Source organism: Mytilus galloprovincialis, chromosome 10 (assembly GCF_965363235.1).
Source record: "Mytilus galloprovincialis chromosome 10, xbMytGall1.hap1.1, whole genome shotgun sequence".
In the NCBI taxonomy this organism is placed as follows: domain Eukaryota; kingdom Metazoa; phylum Mollusca; class Bivalvia; order Mytilida; family Mytilidae; genus Mytilus; species Mytilus galloprovincialis.
In genome coordinates this window covers 60,996,951-61,010,712 of record NC_134847.1, presented here as the reverse complement: position 1 = coordinate 61,010,712, position 13,762 = coordinate 60,996,951, and the positions used below count along the sequence as shown (strand labels likewise).

At 31.4% G+C, this 13,762-nt stretch overlaps 1 protein-coding gene across 2 annotated transcripts in view; it reads right to left on the bottom strand.

Annotated features, from left to right (window-relative positions):
- LOC143048028 (popeye domain-containing protein 1-B-like) overlaps positions 1–13,762 on the bottom strand; it is a 49,114-nt gene continuing 35,352 nt past the window's right edge. Inside the window, exons 3-5 of one of the 2 annotated variants that reach the window (XM_076221457.1) lie at positions 10,212–10,323; positions 1,278–1,566; positions 1–184 (exon numbers count right to left, since the gene is read on the bottom strand). In XM_076221457.1, coding sequence (XP_076077572.1) covers positions 141–184; positions 1,278–1,566; positions 10,212–10,323 — 445 coding nt within the window. In that variant the 3' untranslated portion in view covers positions 1–140. The remainder of the gene's footprint in view (positions 185–1,277; positions 1,567–10,211; positions 10,324–13,762) is intronic. The other variant, XM_076221456.1, reaches the window with a different exon arrangement.

Below are 13,762 nucleotides of genomic sequence, written 5' to 3'. Positions count from 1 at the left end.
TATGTTGAGCATCTTTATGTTTATTATACAGCGTGTTCTTTGGTCAATCTTTGGTAGTAATGTTATAACAAAAGTATGTATAGTACTCCAATTATACTTGACTTTCAAAAGTTTCGACAGGGTAATGTGTTATTGTCTCTTCACCACTGGAATGTTGGTTGATGTTCCAACCTGAAATGTAAATCTTAAAGAAATTAATACACATAAAGTTGTTAAGATTGTTCTCCATACTTTACGTAATGTACATTACGCGCATTAGTAAATTAATTTGATGTTTGGTCACTTGTTGAATATTTTTCTATATTTGAATTTTTCGATAAGATATTCTATATATGTTATTTTATTGGATCTATCGGAACAGGTTTTGTTACATGCAAAAAATACAAATTGAGTCAGAATCGGACGTCGAACTGATTCATCAGGATCAATTCGATCGATGTGTATTCATTTCAAGATTATATAGTGCGTCATAAGGGTACGTCACTGTGTTGTCGATGATGGAAGATGTTCGTTGCTATTACGTGATAAGCATTTTACGAATGTACTATGATTTTATATATTTATGTGTATCTATGTGCTTGGTATTCGTGCGTTTGTTTAAACTGTTTTCCTGTCAAGAAGTGTTGTCATGAAGCGATATTTATTAACATTGCCAAATAAGCGGGATATTTGACTATCCCTAAAACTAGTTGTTATCTATGTATTTTGGCGTTTGTTTTTGTTGCACTTCAGTGTATCTGTTGTTTCGTTTTTTCCCTCGGTTTTGGTTTGTAACCCAGATTGTTTACACTCAATCGATTTATTACTTTGAACAGCGGTATACTACTGTTGCCTTCATTTATACATATTAAGCCCGACAGTTTTTTAAAATTTGACAAAACGAGAAACAAAATAGAAAACTCAATTTCATCAAACTATCAATATCTTTTTCAATGCATTTTGTAAAATATTCATTTTCTAGGCGTCATAGATCATTGGACAGTATTGAACAGCATTAATCATGTTTTTAATTTGAAACAAAAAGGATTTGGAATTAAAGTCCACAAGCAACAAAAAAGAAGGGAAAGATATTTAAAAAAATATTACATTATTGTTGCTCACTCTTTATAGTCAGGTATATTGTAGTTTGTTTACTGTTGTTTGTCTTTTCGTCATTTTTCGCTTTTTCAAAGGCATTGTCAGATTTTTTTTCGACATTGAATTTTAATATACCTTTGGTATAGTTGCCTCTCTTTTACACTAGCTAAATAACAACTATGATTATTTCCAATATTCACCTTTCAGGTCTACTCCAAAACAATTCAATTTATATAATGCAACAGACGAGTTTTGTGTTACAAGGGCACTTCTCAGATTCACCATTGATGACTGACGACTGGGTAATGCTTGCATATAGTCTGGATTATTTAATAACAATTCTTGGATTTGATAAAGCTTGTTGCTTATGTCCTTTCCCACCACGTTGTAAAATACATTTGAGATAAATGGATCAGTATCTAGATATGTTTGAAGTTTTATAACAGACATTGTTAGTAGAAAGCTGTCTTCAGATGCTACAATAGACACCTGCAAAAAGAAATAATCCTTTGTTAACATAATGAAGTGTATTCGGATGTAGGTTAAGTTCCAGTGCTATTACCAGAAACTACAAAACTCGATAAGATAAAGAGAGTAGCAATATGTGATATATGACAGAGTAGAGTTTAGCATAAACTAATAATTTGGTCTAAGCAAACTTCTATCATTTAAAAATTCCATGTTATTTTAAAAGTAACTAAAGGATTTTGTGATTATTGCAATAATCGTTTTTCCATAATTTGTTTACCAGGAACACATATGATAAGTTAATACCAACAAGCACATCTTACAGACTCATGTGACACACAAAATGTATGGTTATTTTATTTAGGTATGAGTTGGTGGTTTGCTGTTTTGTTGTTTGCGTCTATCTATTTTGTACTTGTTCGTACACCATTTCTATTATTCTGACAATGCAGCTTTTAATGCTTTTGAATTTTGATAATTATAATCATTATTCAGGAGATACATGTCATGTGCACTAGTTGATACATGGTTTAAACAGCTTTATTTGAAGGTCACTTGCTACCTTGTCTCATCTAGATGCCATATTAATGTTTATTGGTCTACAACACACTAGCAGAATATTTCTAAATACCATAAAAACTGTCAAGCTGTTTCGAATTCAAAATAAGCCATCAATTTGAGTTTACTTTATACGTTGGCTGTTTCAACTACATAAGCTGACAGACATTAAAAGTGTTGAATTATAAATAGCTGAATATTCATTTCATTTTCCTGTTTTATTTATTGAGGCTGGGTTATATAAGTTAAGTAATGAAACGTCTACGTGAGGAAAGAGAAATTAAAACGCCTAGAAAAGAAATAGAAAATTGATTTTGACACTTGTGGTGTTTTGTGCAGAGGGAAAGAAAACTGATTTGTGCGTCAAGCGACTTAAACTGGCATATTGTTGTGAGTTTCTGTTCTAATCTGAATCTCTGCAAGTGTTTAATGGCCATTGGTTCACCAACTATTTTTAGTATAAGAATAAGAAGTGATATGATTGCTGATGAAACAAATATCAAACAGAGAGCAAATGACCTATATTTAAGCAGAACTTGGTCACCGTAATAAAATAATTTTGAAATGTGCTAAAACCCATACATGACAACATGTGAAACAATTTAAACGAGAAAACATAAAATCAAAATCTAACATGATAGACAACAACCAACGACAACCACTGAGTTTCTGGTTTCTGACTTCAGTAAGAATGTACAGGCACATATACAATGTCTCGGGAATAACATGAAAACTAGCACCAGTAAAAAGACTCACCATAACCTAAGACATAAGTGTGGCAGAATATTATAAGAGTACAATGCTAAAATTAGGATCAAAAAAGAGCACAAAAACGACAAACAAAAGACTTAAGACGAACAGTAAGAATTTCAGAGTACCTGCAGTTTTGAAAGTCCATTTACTACTCTTAAATATTGCATAAATCCAAAATATCAATTGGTACATATTTAATGTATTTATTGCAAAGACGTCATAAGAAAAAAGTGACCGCGTGCAAAGGCTGAATATAAGAATCGCCATTGTTGTATGTATGACCGTAAGTTTTCATTACTAGATATGAATGATGTTAAGTGATGTTCAAATTTTGAATAAAAAAACTAAATGAATGCTTATACCGGCTGAAATATATTGAAATATCTTTTTTTCAGTGCTTAAATGATAACCTTTTTAAAATAAGTTTTTCCAAGGGATCTATTATTTTACTTGGATCGTATCTAAATTTACGGCTCTGTCAACAAGATAACCGTAAAAATGAGGTTTATGGTAAGTTTTTTACAAATTAAGCCAAACTTCCTAACCAAATCTTTGAAAGAATTTAGTAAAGATTTTAAATAATTTGATGTACCGAAATCCAGTAATATCTAGATTACGTTCACTTGATTTTCAATTCTACAACCATTAATATGTACAGCTTTGTTTTAAAAGATGCTTTATCATTTTGAGGTTCTACGCGCAACTAACCAAAAAATAATTACAGATACGAGCATTAAAGCCTTTCTTGCTGCAATTATTTAGACAATATCATTGTTTGGAATATATTAACTACCTGTAAAGTGCAGATACGTGTACCCGTTTTCTTTATTATGGCGAACGATGTTTTATCGTTTAAATAAAGAAACAGTGTTGAAAGGACAAATGGGAAAGTAATTGCCGTAAACTTTTCACAATGAGTTAATCATGAAAACCATTTAAGTTTGTAGAAAGCTGCATATTTGATTGTCACTCATAAAATTCTTTCGTGTAAAAGTATTTGATTCGAAATGAATTTTGAATTTAAGTTGTCAGCTAATTTAACTCAATTAAAGACTTCAATTTATGTAATGACATATTAGTTTAGCAATCCAATATACACACTTTAGAAAACTAGAGAACCAATAACCAGACATATACAATATTGATGACGAAAAACACCGAGGCAATAACAGTGTCCTATACAAAAGGGAAGAATCAATTAACTTTAGAGTTGTTGGGAAGAATAGACATAAGTATTTATGGTATTGAACACATTATCGGGTCTTACTAAACTGCAATTGCTGTATGGGATCGTTACCACTTATTAGCTACATACTTGAGAGTTGAAGTGCAGCATGAGTTCATAACAGAATATTAATCTTATTTGAATTTAATGCGACCATTCTTTGAAACGATATTGGTTATTGACGGTTTTTTTTGGATCCTTTTGCTGTGTTATTGTTGTAAGCCTTTTTAGTATAACAGATTATAAATGAACGCTTAATGTACTTTTTACGTGTCCCATTGATCGACAGAAAATAGGAAAAATTACTGTTAAATTTTTTGTCAATTGATATTGCATCAGTGATACTCGAGGTCATGATATTTGAAAACCCAAAGCTTGAAACAAACGTTAAAGACGTTAAAGCACTTTTATAGCAATGAAAAATGGCCAAAATGATAGCCCCTCTCAGACAAAATATCATGCTTTGCATGTAGGAGATACAATCCTTAAATTAAAAAAAAAAGATTTCCTAAACTTTAAAGGAACTAAATTCAATCAAGCAATCATTATATACATTTTACCAAATGAATTTGGTTTCAAAATAAAATTACTGTGAATTCGTTGGATTATACCGTGTTATTGCAGTATTTTTTTTTTTTCAACACATCATTTAATCAAATTAGGAAAATTACATTCACTCACAGTTTGTTTTGCATCGATTTCTGTGATCTACTTAGTATTTAAAATATACGAAGGAGCGGTATTATGTAAAGACACTTGTGTATGCGTGTGGTGAAAAAAAAGAAGTTTTTAATAGATCACGGTGGATAAAAGACAGCAAGTGCTTTAAGAACGCTCGTGATCAAAAGGTTGCAAAGTAACAAATATGAAACCTTTTCGGGACATACAAATTCCAACTTTGCCAAATTGAGTTGCACTGAGTTTTAGTTATAATAAACTAACAAAAGTTCATGATGTGCATTTTGAAAAATACAACAAAATGCACCATTTAATTGACGCCATGCCTGTTGCTACAATGCGAATGTTGCACTGGGGAGTACTTTCAGTCCATCATGTAAACAAATAATATTGTGATTTCCGTGCACACTGTTCTTGTTTTTTCCATTGCTTACCATAATTGTGTATGTATGGTTTAATAGGAAAGCAACATCGATTCTGTAAACTATGTTTTCCAAATTGTCTTAATATCAGAAAAAGTACACAAGGAGACGAAAACCAACTGTATGCACACCATAAATTAAATAGAACAGAAACACTTATTGGATTGTTTAAAATTTGGAATTGACGAAATAATTCACGTGAAATCTAGAACATTTTATTATCATAACACCATTTGTCCTTAACTTACTATGGAAACGCTAATTCAAACCTTGGGCCACTTTCGGGTTTATGTACTAAGTAAAAGGTTTGTCGTGTTTTAATTCTAATTTTTCAATTGCAAATGATTTATTTTCTTTCCATGTTTTGATGTCTTTATTTGGCTATTAAACTTTTAAGGGAATCTAATGTACAACTCAAAATCCTGATATTTTTGATACGTTTTTTGATTGTCATTCGAAAATATTTGTATACTAGATTCGATTCTTTTTGACATTTAAAGATTTCGTATTAACAAATCAAGTACCTTCATCTTTTGACGTACGATCTACATGATAATACGATTTTTTTATGCCGAAACCACAGCAATAGTAACTGTAAGGAATGGAAACAAAAATGTCCTTCGCAGTTTTTTTTAAACAAAAACTCAATGAGTATATTCACAAAGTTTTGATCTCGCAATATGGATGCAAAACAGCAATGAGACTAACATGTTATCAGTTAGAAACAAATGCTAATAATTTAAATTCAAATAATACTAGTAAATAAAGGCAGCAGTAGTATACCGCTTTTTGAAATTCATAAATCGATTTAGAAAAAAAAACTAAACAAATCGGGGTTACAAACTAAAACTGGGGGAAGCACATCAAATATAAAAGGAGAACTTCGACATAACAGACACACAACATTTAAATGTAACACACACAGGAACGAACTATAATATAACAATGGCCATTTCCATGACTTGGTACAGGACATTTTAATAAATAAAAAAATGGTGGGTTGAACCTGGTTTTGTGGCATGCCAAACCTCCCATTTTTATGGCAATGTTAAATATAACATTAAAATGACAACATTACATGATTTGACTACAATACAAATTAATGAGAGAACATATAGAACAGAGAAACACACGAATAATAGCTTACAAATGGTGTCAGGCTTAAAATATAATACGCCAGACGCCCGTTTCGTCCACACAAGACTAACCAGCAACGCTCTGATGAAAAACGTCCAAAAGTCAAAAAAGTTGAAGAGCGTTGAGGACCAAAAGTTCCAAAAAGTTGTGCTAAAACGACTTGAGTTTTCTGCCTGGGATAAGAACATCCTTATCATTTAGACTAATTCACACTTTTGCAAACAGTAAATGGGAGACAAAGGCAGCATTACATTTAATTTAGTATTTTAAAAGAAAAGTAATTGTTATATAAAGGTAAACAAAAGAACTATGTCAATTGGACATGCTTTGATACTATATCTGCGCTTGAATTTTTACTTGATAACGTTTTTGTTCGCTTTGGAGATTCCGTGTATCGTCAAGTTATCGGAATTCCAATGGGGACTAACTGTGTACCACTTATTGCGGACCTGTTTTTGTATTGTTATGAGTTACACTTTATGACTAAAATTAACAAAGACCCTTCGAAACAATATTTGATACAAAAATTTAACAATCTTTTTAGATATTTGGATGATATATTGGCTCTCAATAATGACGACTTCAGTATTTATACTAAAGACATTTATCCTGTTGAACTTACTTTAGATAAAGCTAATACTAACAATGACCACTGCCCTTCCTCGATCTTGATATCTATATCATCAACGGAAAGCTTAATACAAAAAAATATGATAAAAGAGATGATGTTTTCATTTCCTATCGTTTATTATCCATTTTTAGATGGTGACATTCTCTTGTCACCATCTTATGGTGTTTATATATCTCAACTTGTACGATTCGCTCGTGTATGTAACAACGTATTAGATAAAAGCGAGAGACATTTATGTATTACTGAAAAATTATTACACCAGGGTTTTCGATATCACAAACTAGTCAAAACATTTACTAAATTTTATCATCGGTATAAGGAAATAATTCGTAAATATAACTAAACATGAAGACTTCTTATACGTTCAGGTATTTCACATCCAATCTTTTATGGTAATATTCTTTACAAAGCACAAAAATGTCAGTATTCACCTCAAAAGCTAACATAACCTTTAAATAGACTTATTAAGAAGGGATGTAGTTACGATACTGCTGTCAGGTCATTAAAGATTGCATATTTTGGCTTTAATATTGATTCACTTATAGGGTTTTAGCATCGCAATTAAATACATTTATTCTAAAACCAGTTGTTGGCATGACACGGGTTATGTTTTTCTCATATATTTCATGATGGTATAATACTAAATCCCTAACAGGATAGATTGTGCCTGATAGTCATATGATGAAGACATAATCTTTCAATCAGTTAAATTGAGGTCTGAAGCTGTCATGTCAGTAACTGCTAGTAGTCTGTTGTTATTTATGTATTATTGTCATTTTGTTTATTTTCTTTTGTTTTATATTGTGACATCGGACTCGGACGTCTCTTAAATGAGTTTTATTGTGCGTATTAGTGCGTTTGTTTTTTCTACATTGGCTACAGGTATAGGGGAGGTTTGAGATCTCAAAAAAACATGTTTAATCGTGCCTCAATTTTGCGTCTGTCCCAAGTTAGGAACTTCTGGCCTTTGTTAGTCTTGTATGATTTCTAATTTTGGTTTCTTGAGTAAAATTCGGAGTTTAGTTATGACGTCCATTAACACTGAACTAGTATACATATTTGTTTAGGGGTCAGCTGAAGGACGCCTCCGGATGCGAGAGATTCTCGCTACTTTGAAAACCCATTGGTGGCCTTCGGCTGTTGTCTGCTCTATGGTCGGGTTGTTGCCGCTTTGACACATTCCCCATTTCCTTTCTCAATTTTATTTTATACATTTATAAACCTTTATAGTTAAGGCAAAAATGTTATTTATTCTGCATGCACATACCTCTAATTATTTCAGTGAACTCATTTTAAGTATAAAATAATGATAGAGTTATCATTTATGTTGACAGAGTAATAAATATAACATATGCACCACAATGGATTTTTGAAGCGAAAAACACATGCTGAATAGCTTGGAAACCGACAAGGAAATCGACTATGGAATTTCAAGGTAGCAAATTGACTCATATAACGCATTCATTATTTAAAGTCATGTTCTTAACAAGTTTAAATGAAATCAGATATTGTAATTTCATTTGTACAAGACAACGACAATTAAGAAATGTAACAAAGTCATGTCTCCAGTCATTCCGTCTCAATTCAGAATGCAATCAATTTTAATTTGTAAGAAAACAAATCACGATCTCACGATGAAAATACAAAAATAGAGGTTATTTTTATCCATAAGTAGTTTGATCAATTTTGATTAGAATTATATTGGTCTTTGTTTTTTTTCTGTACTAAGTAATAACTCCGTGTTTTATAATTTATGGGAAAAATAGTTTCATATATATCACTGGCTTTCAATTAAACTATATTATTTTAAATTGTGTAAATTTCTTAATGCGGCATGGAAATTAAGATCACAAATAATCATTGCATAGCAGTTGTAATTATGTGCTTATTATGACCATATTGTGTTGTTCTCTGTTTACTGTCATTATTGTAATTGTATATTATGTTATTTTGCTATAGCGTTGTGTTTGCTTGTGCAATAAAATATATTCATTTATTCATTCATAATCAATTGTATAATGATATTTAGAATCAGTTATATGTACATGAAACTTTAGTTTCCTATTAAAAGTAATTTTTGTCAAAAACAAAATGTAGGATTATTAAAACTAATGACTTCATCTTTAGTTCAATGTAGATAGATTTCTTTTTCGAGTAAATACACTTTTCTAATGAATAGAGATATTTTAGTGATCTTTATATTATGTTGGATTTTTGTTTTACCTGGAAAAAGTGATACTTCTTTTCGTTATTTAAAGGCTTCTTACAGATGTTTTTTTAAAATATAAAGACTACTGTTTTTTTCGGAGTTAATCGTTTTGATCATTACCTTGTTTTGCTATACGGTTAGCAAAAACACTCGAGATAAATGAAACAGATGCAGCTATAGTGTTTATTTAAAGAAAAACTCTCTGAACTGCACCTATTTAAATGAATGGACACATATTCTTTTGGATTTGTTTTTTTACGTGAAAACAATAAAACTTTTCTCCGTATCTTATGGCTTCCTTCTTTGTTTTTACTTCAAGAACCTACTGCTTGTATTGTAGTTGGGTCAATGGCAATCATACCACACCTTCTTATATCTAATAGATCGTTACTTTGTTGTGCTTCACATTTGAAAAAAAACTTTTGAAATGAACAGAAAACATACAGTAATAGTGTTTATAGACAGAATAATCTTTGAACCGTTCCACTTGGCAATGCATTATTCTAAATCGCTATATCAAAGACAAAAAAAATGAAATTGAACATTAACGTTTTGAAATGCATAGGAAAACAATTTATGGAAACAGGTACGATTTCTTTAAATTAATTTTTAATGAATACTACATGGTAGAAACAAATCACTAATTGTTTCCCTCAACCAATCCCAACACACTAAAGGCGTTGTTAACTGTTTCGCTACAGTCCGGTACCACATGGTCAAGAAGATGTCTGTACTCGGCATGAAATGGTATAGACAATGTTTCCTTTATGTATCACAATAACTGAACATACCATACAATGGTAATCTGACCAGCATATGTCAAGATTTTAATTGTCCAGAGCCTACACAATGGATGAATTAAACAGATATGATCAAAGATCTGTCTGCAAGACCAACAACCAACAACCAACCAAAATACTGCCATATCTGGTAGGATTTCTCAGATTCACTTTTAGCTTACCTATCTATACATTTATTAAAGACAATTTCTTTATAAGTTATCTTCCCTGGTATGTTTCTTCGGTATCAAGGACAGTCTCATAGTAATCTTACCTGGTATGTTTCGTCAGTATCACAGTTACCATACATATCATACTCTGGGGAATCTATGAATTGATTAGGTTCTATGGAATGTAGAAACATGTTTTGATACATCACTTTTAACCTGAAATTAGACAACATATTGATTAAAAAATTACGGTACCGATGAATGTTTGCTAGTCTAGAATATGACAGTTGTTGTCCATACGTTTGATGTGTTTGAACTTTTGATTCTGCCATTTGATTACGGACTTTAATTTTCCTCGGAATTTGGGATTTTTACTATTTCATTTTGATTGTTCATACGCTAATCGCCAGTCTTATTTCTCATACTAATTCCATAAACGAATTTGGATTTTTTCTCTGAATCAATTTAAATATTATGTTTACGGTATCATTTAAAGTTCAATAACATAAAAAAAATCTTCAAGTTAGAATTGTTTATGGATTTTATTTATGTAATTTAAATAAAACCACCTAAATATCTCTAGCGTACGTATGACCTTAAAGAAATTATTGCACTATGTTTCCGAAATGAGTATTCAGGCTTGCTATGAGGTTGAAGTGTACTTTCTGAATTTAATTAGATTTCCGTAAAACGCAAACAAAACACTGGAGAATAGAAAGCGACGTTGTAAAAAAAACACTGAACGACAATGATGTCGAAGGCTGTTGCTTTTCATCTATTTTAGAATTGGATTATTTATTTCTGCTGTGATTATAATTGAAATCGTTCATTTTCAATGAGTATATTGCAATTTGTAAAGTCATCGTGCACTATAGAATAGAAACACATTAATATAAAACATTAAATTGAAAACATAACAATTTCAGACATACACCCTGTAAATCATCAGACATCCTTATAGTTTTATTTGATTTTCTGCAGCTATAAATTCCCATGAGTTGCAATAACGTGTAAAATGAGTTTTTCAAGGGCATTTGGCTGTTAAAATGGCTCCCCATCGATTTCATTGATCCAGTAAACAGACACGGCGTAATTTTAAATAGTGATCAATGGTGGTAAATCCAAATTTATGGGTTCCAGATCAGTCTAGCTACCGGTTTTTTTTATATGTCATTGATTATTAATCAAATTCGTATGCAACTCATTTATACTGTTGCAGATCAAAACGTGAATCGTTGAAATGATTCTAGATCAATAAGTTTGACAAACCTGGGCCGATGTACACAAAACTACTTAAATCAAGACTTTTTCCGAACGGACGTATTTTTCAACTTATCCTACTATAAATTAGTAAAATTGAGAATGGAAATGGGGAATGCATCAAAGAGACAGCAACCCGTCTATAGAGAAGACAATAGTAGAAGGTCACCAACAGGTCTTCAATGCAGCGAGTAGTATGATTAAATATCTTAACTTAAGTGATTTTATGCATATCAGCATTAGACTTCTTTTAAATTTTAAGATTAATTATTTCGGTGCATTTTATTCGCACGTAAAAATCATTACGTTTTCGTGCAACTTTTAATCGCATTGCGACCATTCGTTTTACAGGGAACACAGGTACTTGAGGTATATACAGGGAAAATATACGTATTTTCATTTTTTTTTTGCAGTTTTTATCCTGAGATATGAGATATCCCCTAACGCCAATGTTCTATCCATACTGAAAGGGAATTCTTTTGTTCACTACCGAATTCGCCCTCAATTGTTTTTAACGATCGAAACTTCATGTTTGTGCATGGTATTCCTATATAGAGTTTGCACTTATCAGTTCATTTGATATGTTTTTGTTTCTAGGGACGTCTCCTTTCAATACTACTCTCTTAAGTAAGAGCTCAATATAGAAAAAAAAATTAAATTGTAATTCATCACAAATAGAGCAGGTGAGTAGAAACCGAATTCAATCCGTAGAAAGTTTGAAAAAAGTGTTATGTATCACAGAATTCATTATTCATTAACCATCACGTTAGGAATATATAATTCAAATGTCTTATTTGTTTTATAAGTGAATTCCTCATAAGATTAGTTAAACAAACGAAAGATAACGTGTTGAATCTTTTTTTGCAAAGAAATTAGGACAAAACCAGAGTCAATTCTCCCATAACAAAACTAGAGTCAATTCTCCCATAACAAAACTAGAGTCAATTCTCCCAGAACAAAACTAGAGTCAATTCTCCCATAACAAAAAGTAAAATTACAAAAATACCAAACTCCAAGGAACATTCAAAAAGGAAAGTTTCTTATCAAATGGCAAAAACAAATGCTCAAACATATTAAGGAAGCTGGCTTGTCATGTTTTGGATTTTTTGACAGATTTTCGGAATCCTCTTGTTTTATCCATTTGAATGCCTGGAAAAATTTGTCCGGTGCCCCCCATTTTTCTTTTTATAAATCTTTTACATGTATAATGATAAGCAATCTGTAAAAGTCTTATAAAATTTTAATTACTTTTTAACAGTTTTTGAGAACTTCAACTTGTCAATGATAACGCTATGAAAAGTCAAGAGAGAATATTTTCCCGCCAAAATTTCAATGGCATATATCTCGAAAACAAGCACGGCGACCTATATATTTTTTTTGCTCTTTAGATTCCTTTAATAACCCCCTACCTATATAAACTAGTGTTTTGAAAAGTTAATTACTTTGAAACTGAGAAGCGAACTCCCTTAATCAAACGGAAAGCAACTGTCATATTCCGGACTTGGTCCAGAAATATCCGTATGCTGAAAATGTTGGATAAACCTGTTTTTATAGTTACAAAAAAATTAAAATCACAAAAACACTGAACTCCGAGGAAAATTTAAAAAGGAAAGTCCCTAATTGAATGAGAAATTCAAAAGCTTTAACACATCAAACGAATGAATAACGACTGTAATATTCCTGATTTTGTACTTGGAAAATGGTGGATTGAACCTGGTTTTATAGATAACTAAACCTCTCACACTGGTATGACAGTCGCATCAAATTCCATTATATTGATAACGATGCGTGAACAAAACAAACAGACACAATAGGTAAAAATGTCAAAAATAGGGGTACAGCAGTCAACATTGTAATCATATTAATCACTTTTAAAACAATCGATCAAACTATAATAGGTTATCTCATGCGTATGCTATACTAAAGGAAACTAATATTATGTGGCTTGCTAAGATTTTTCTGACACTGATTGTTATAGAAGGAAGGCTGGAGATACCAAAGGGAAATTCAAACTAAAACATATAAGTTGAGGACAAAATAACAGCGCCATTGCGGAATACGAAAACGACCAAAAAGTCTGACACCAGTCTTTAAAACAAAATACGAAAATTTCAAAGACTCACCAACAACCCCTTCAAAAACCGAGGGTGATCATTTAGAAGATTAAACCATATGTGTCAACCGTCCTGTTGCCTATGTAAGTACAAGTCTAACTCGGTGATGTCCGTGAAACAGATATTTCATATAAAAAGGTCAACCAACGCGTGATGGCGTGCTTCATGTTTTCAGTTGTGGTAGGGGGAGATAGTCTTTTGCTTAACTATTTGGAACTCTTCGTTGTATAAGATAATACATTAATTATACATAAATTCAAATCTTTATCAATTTTTTTCCA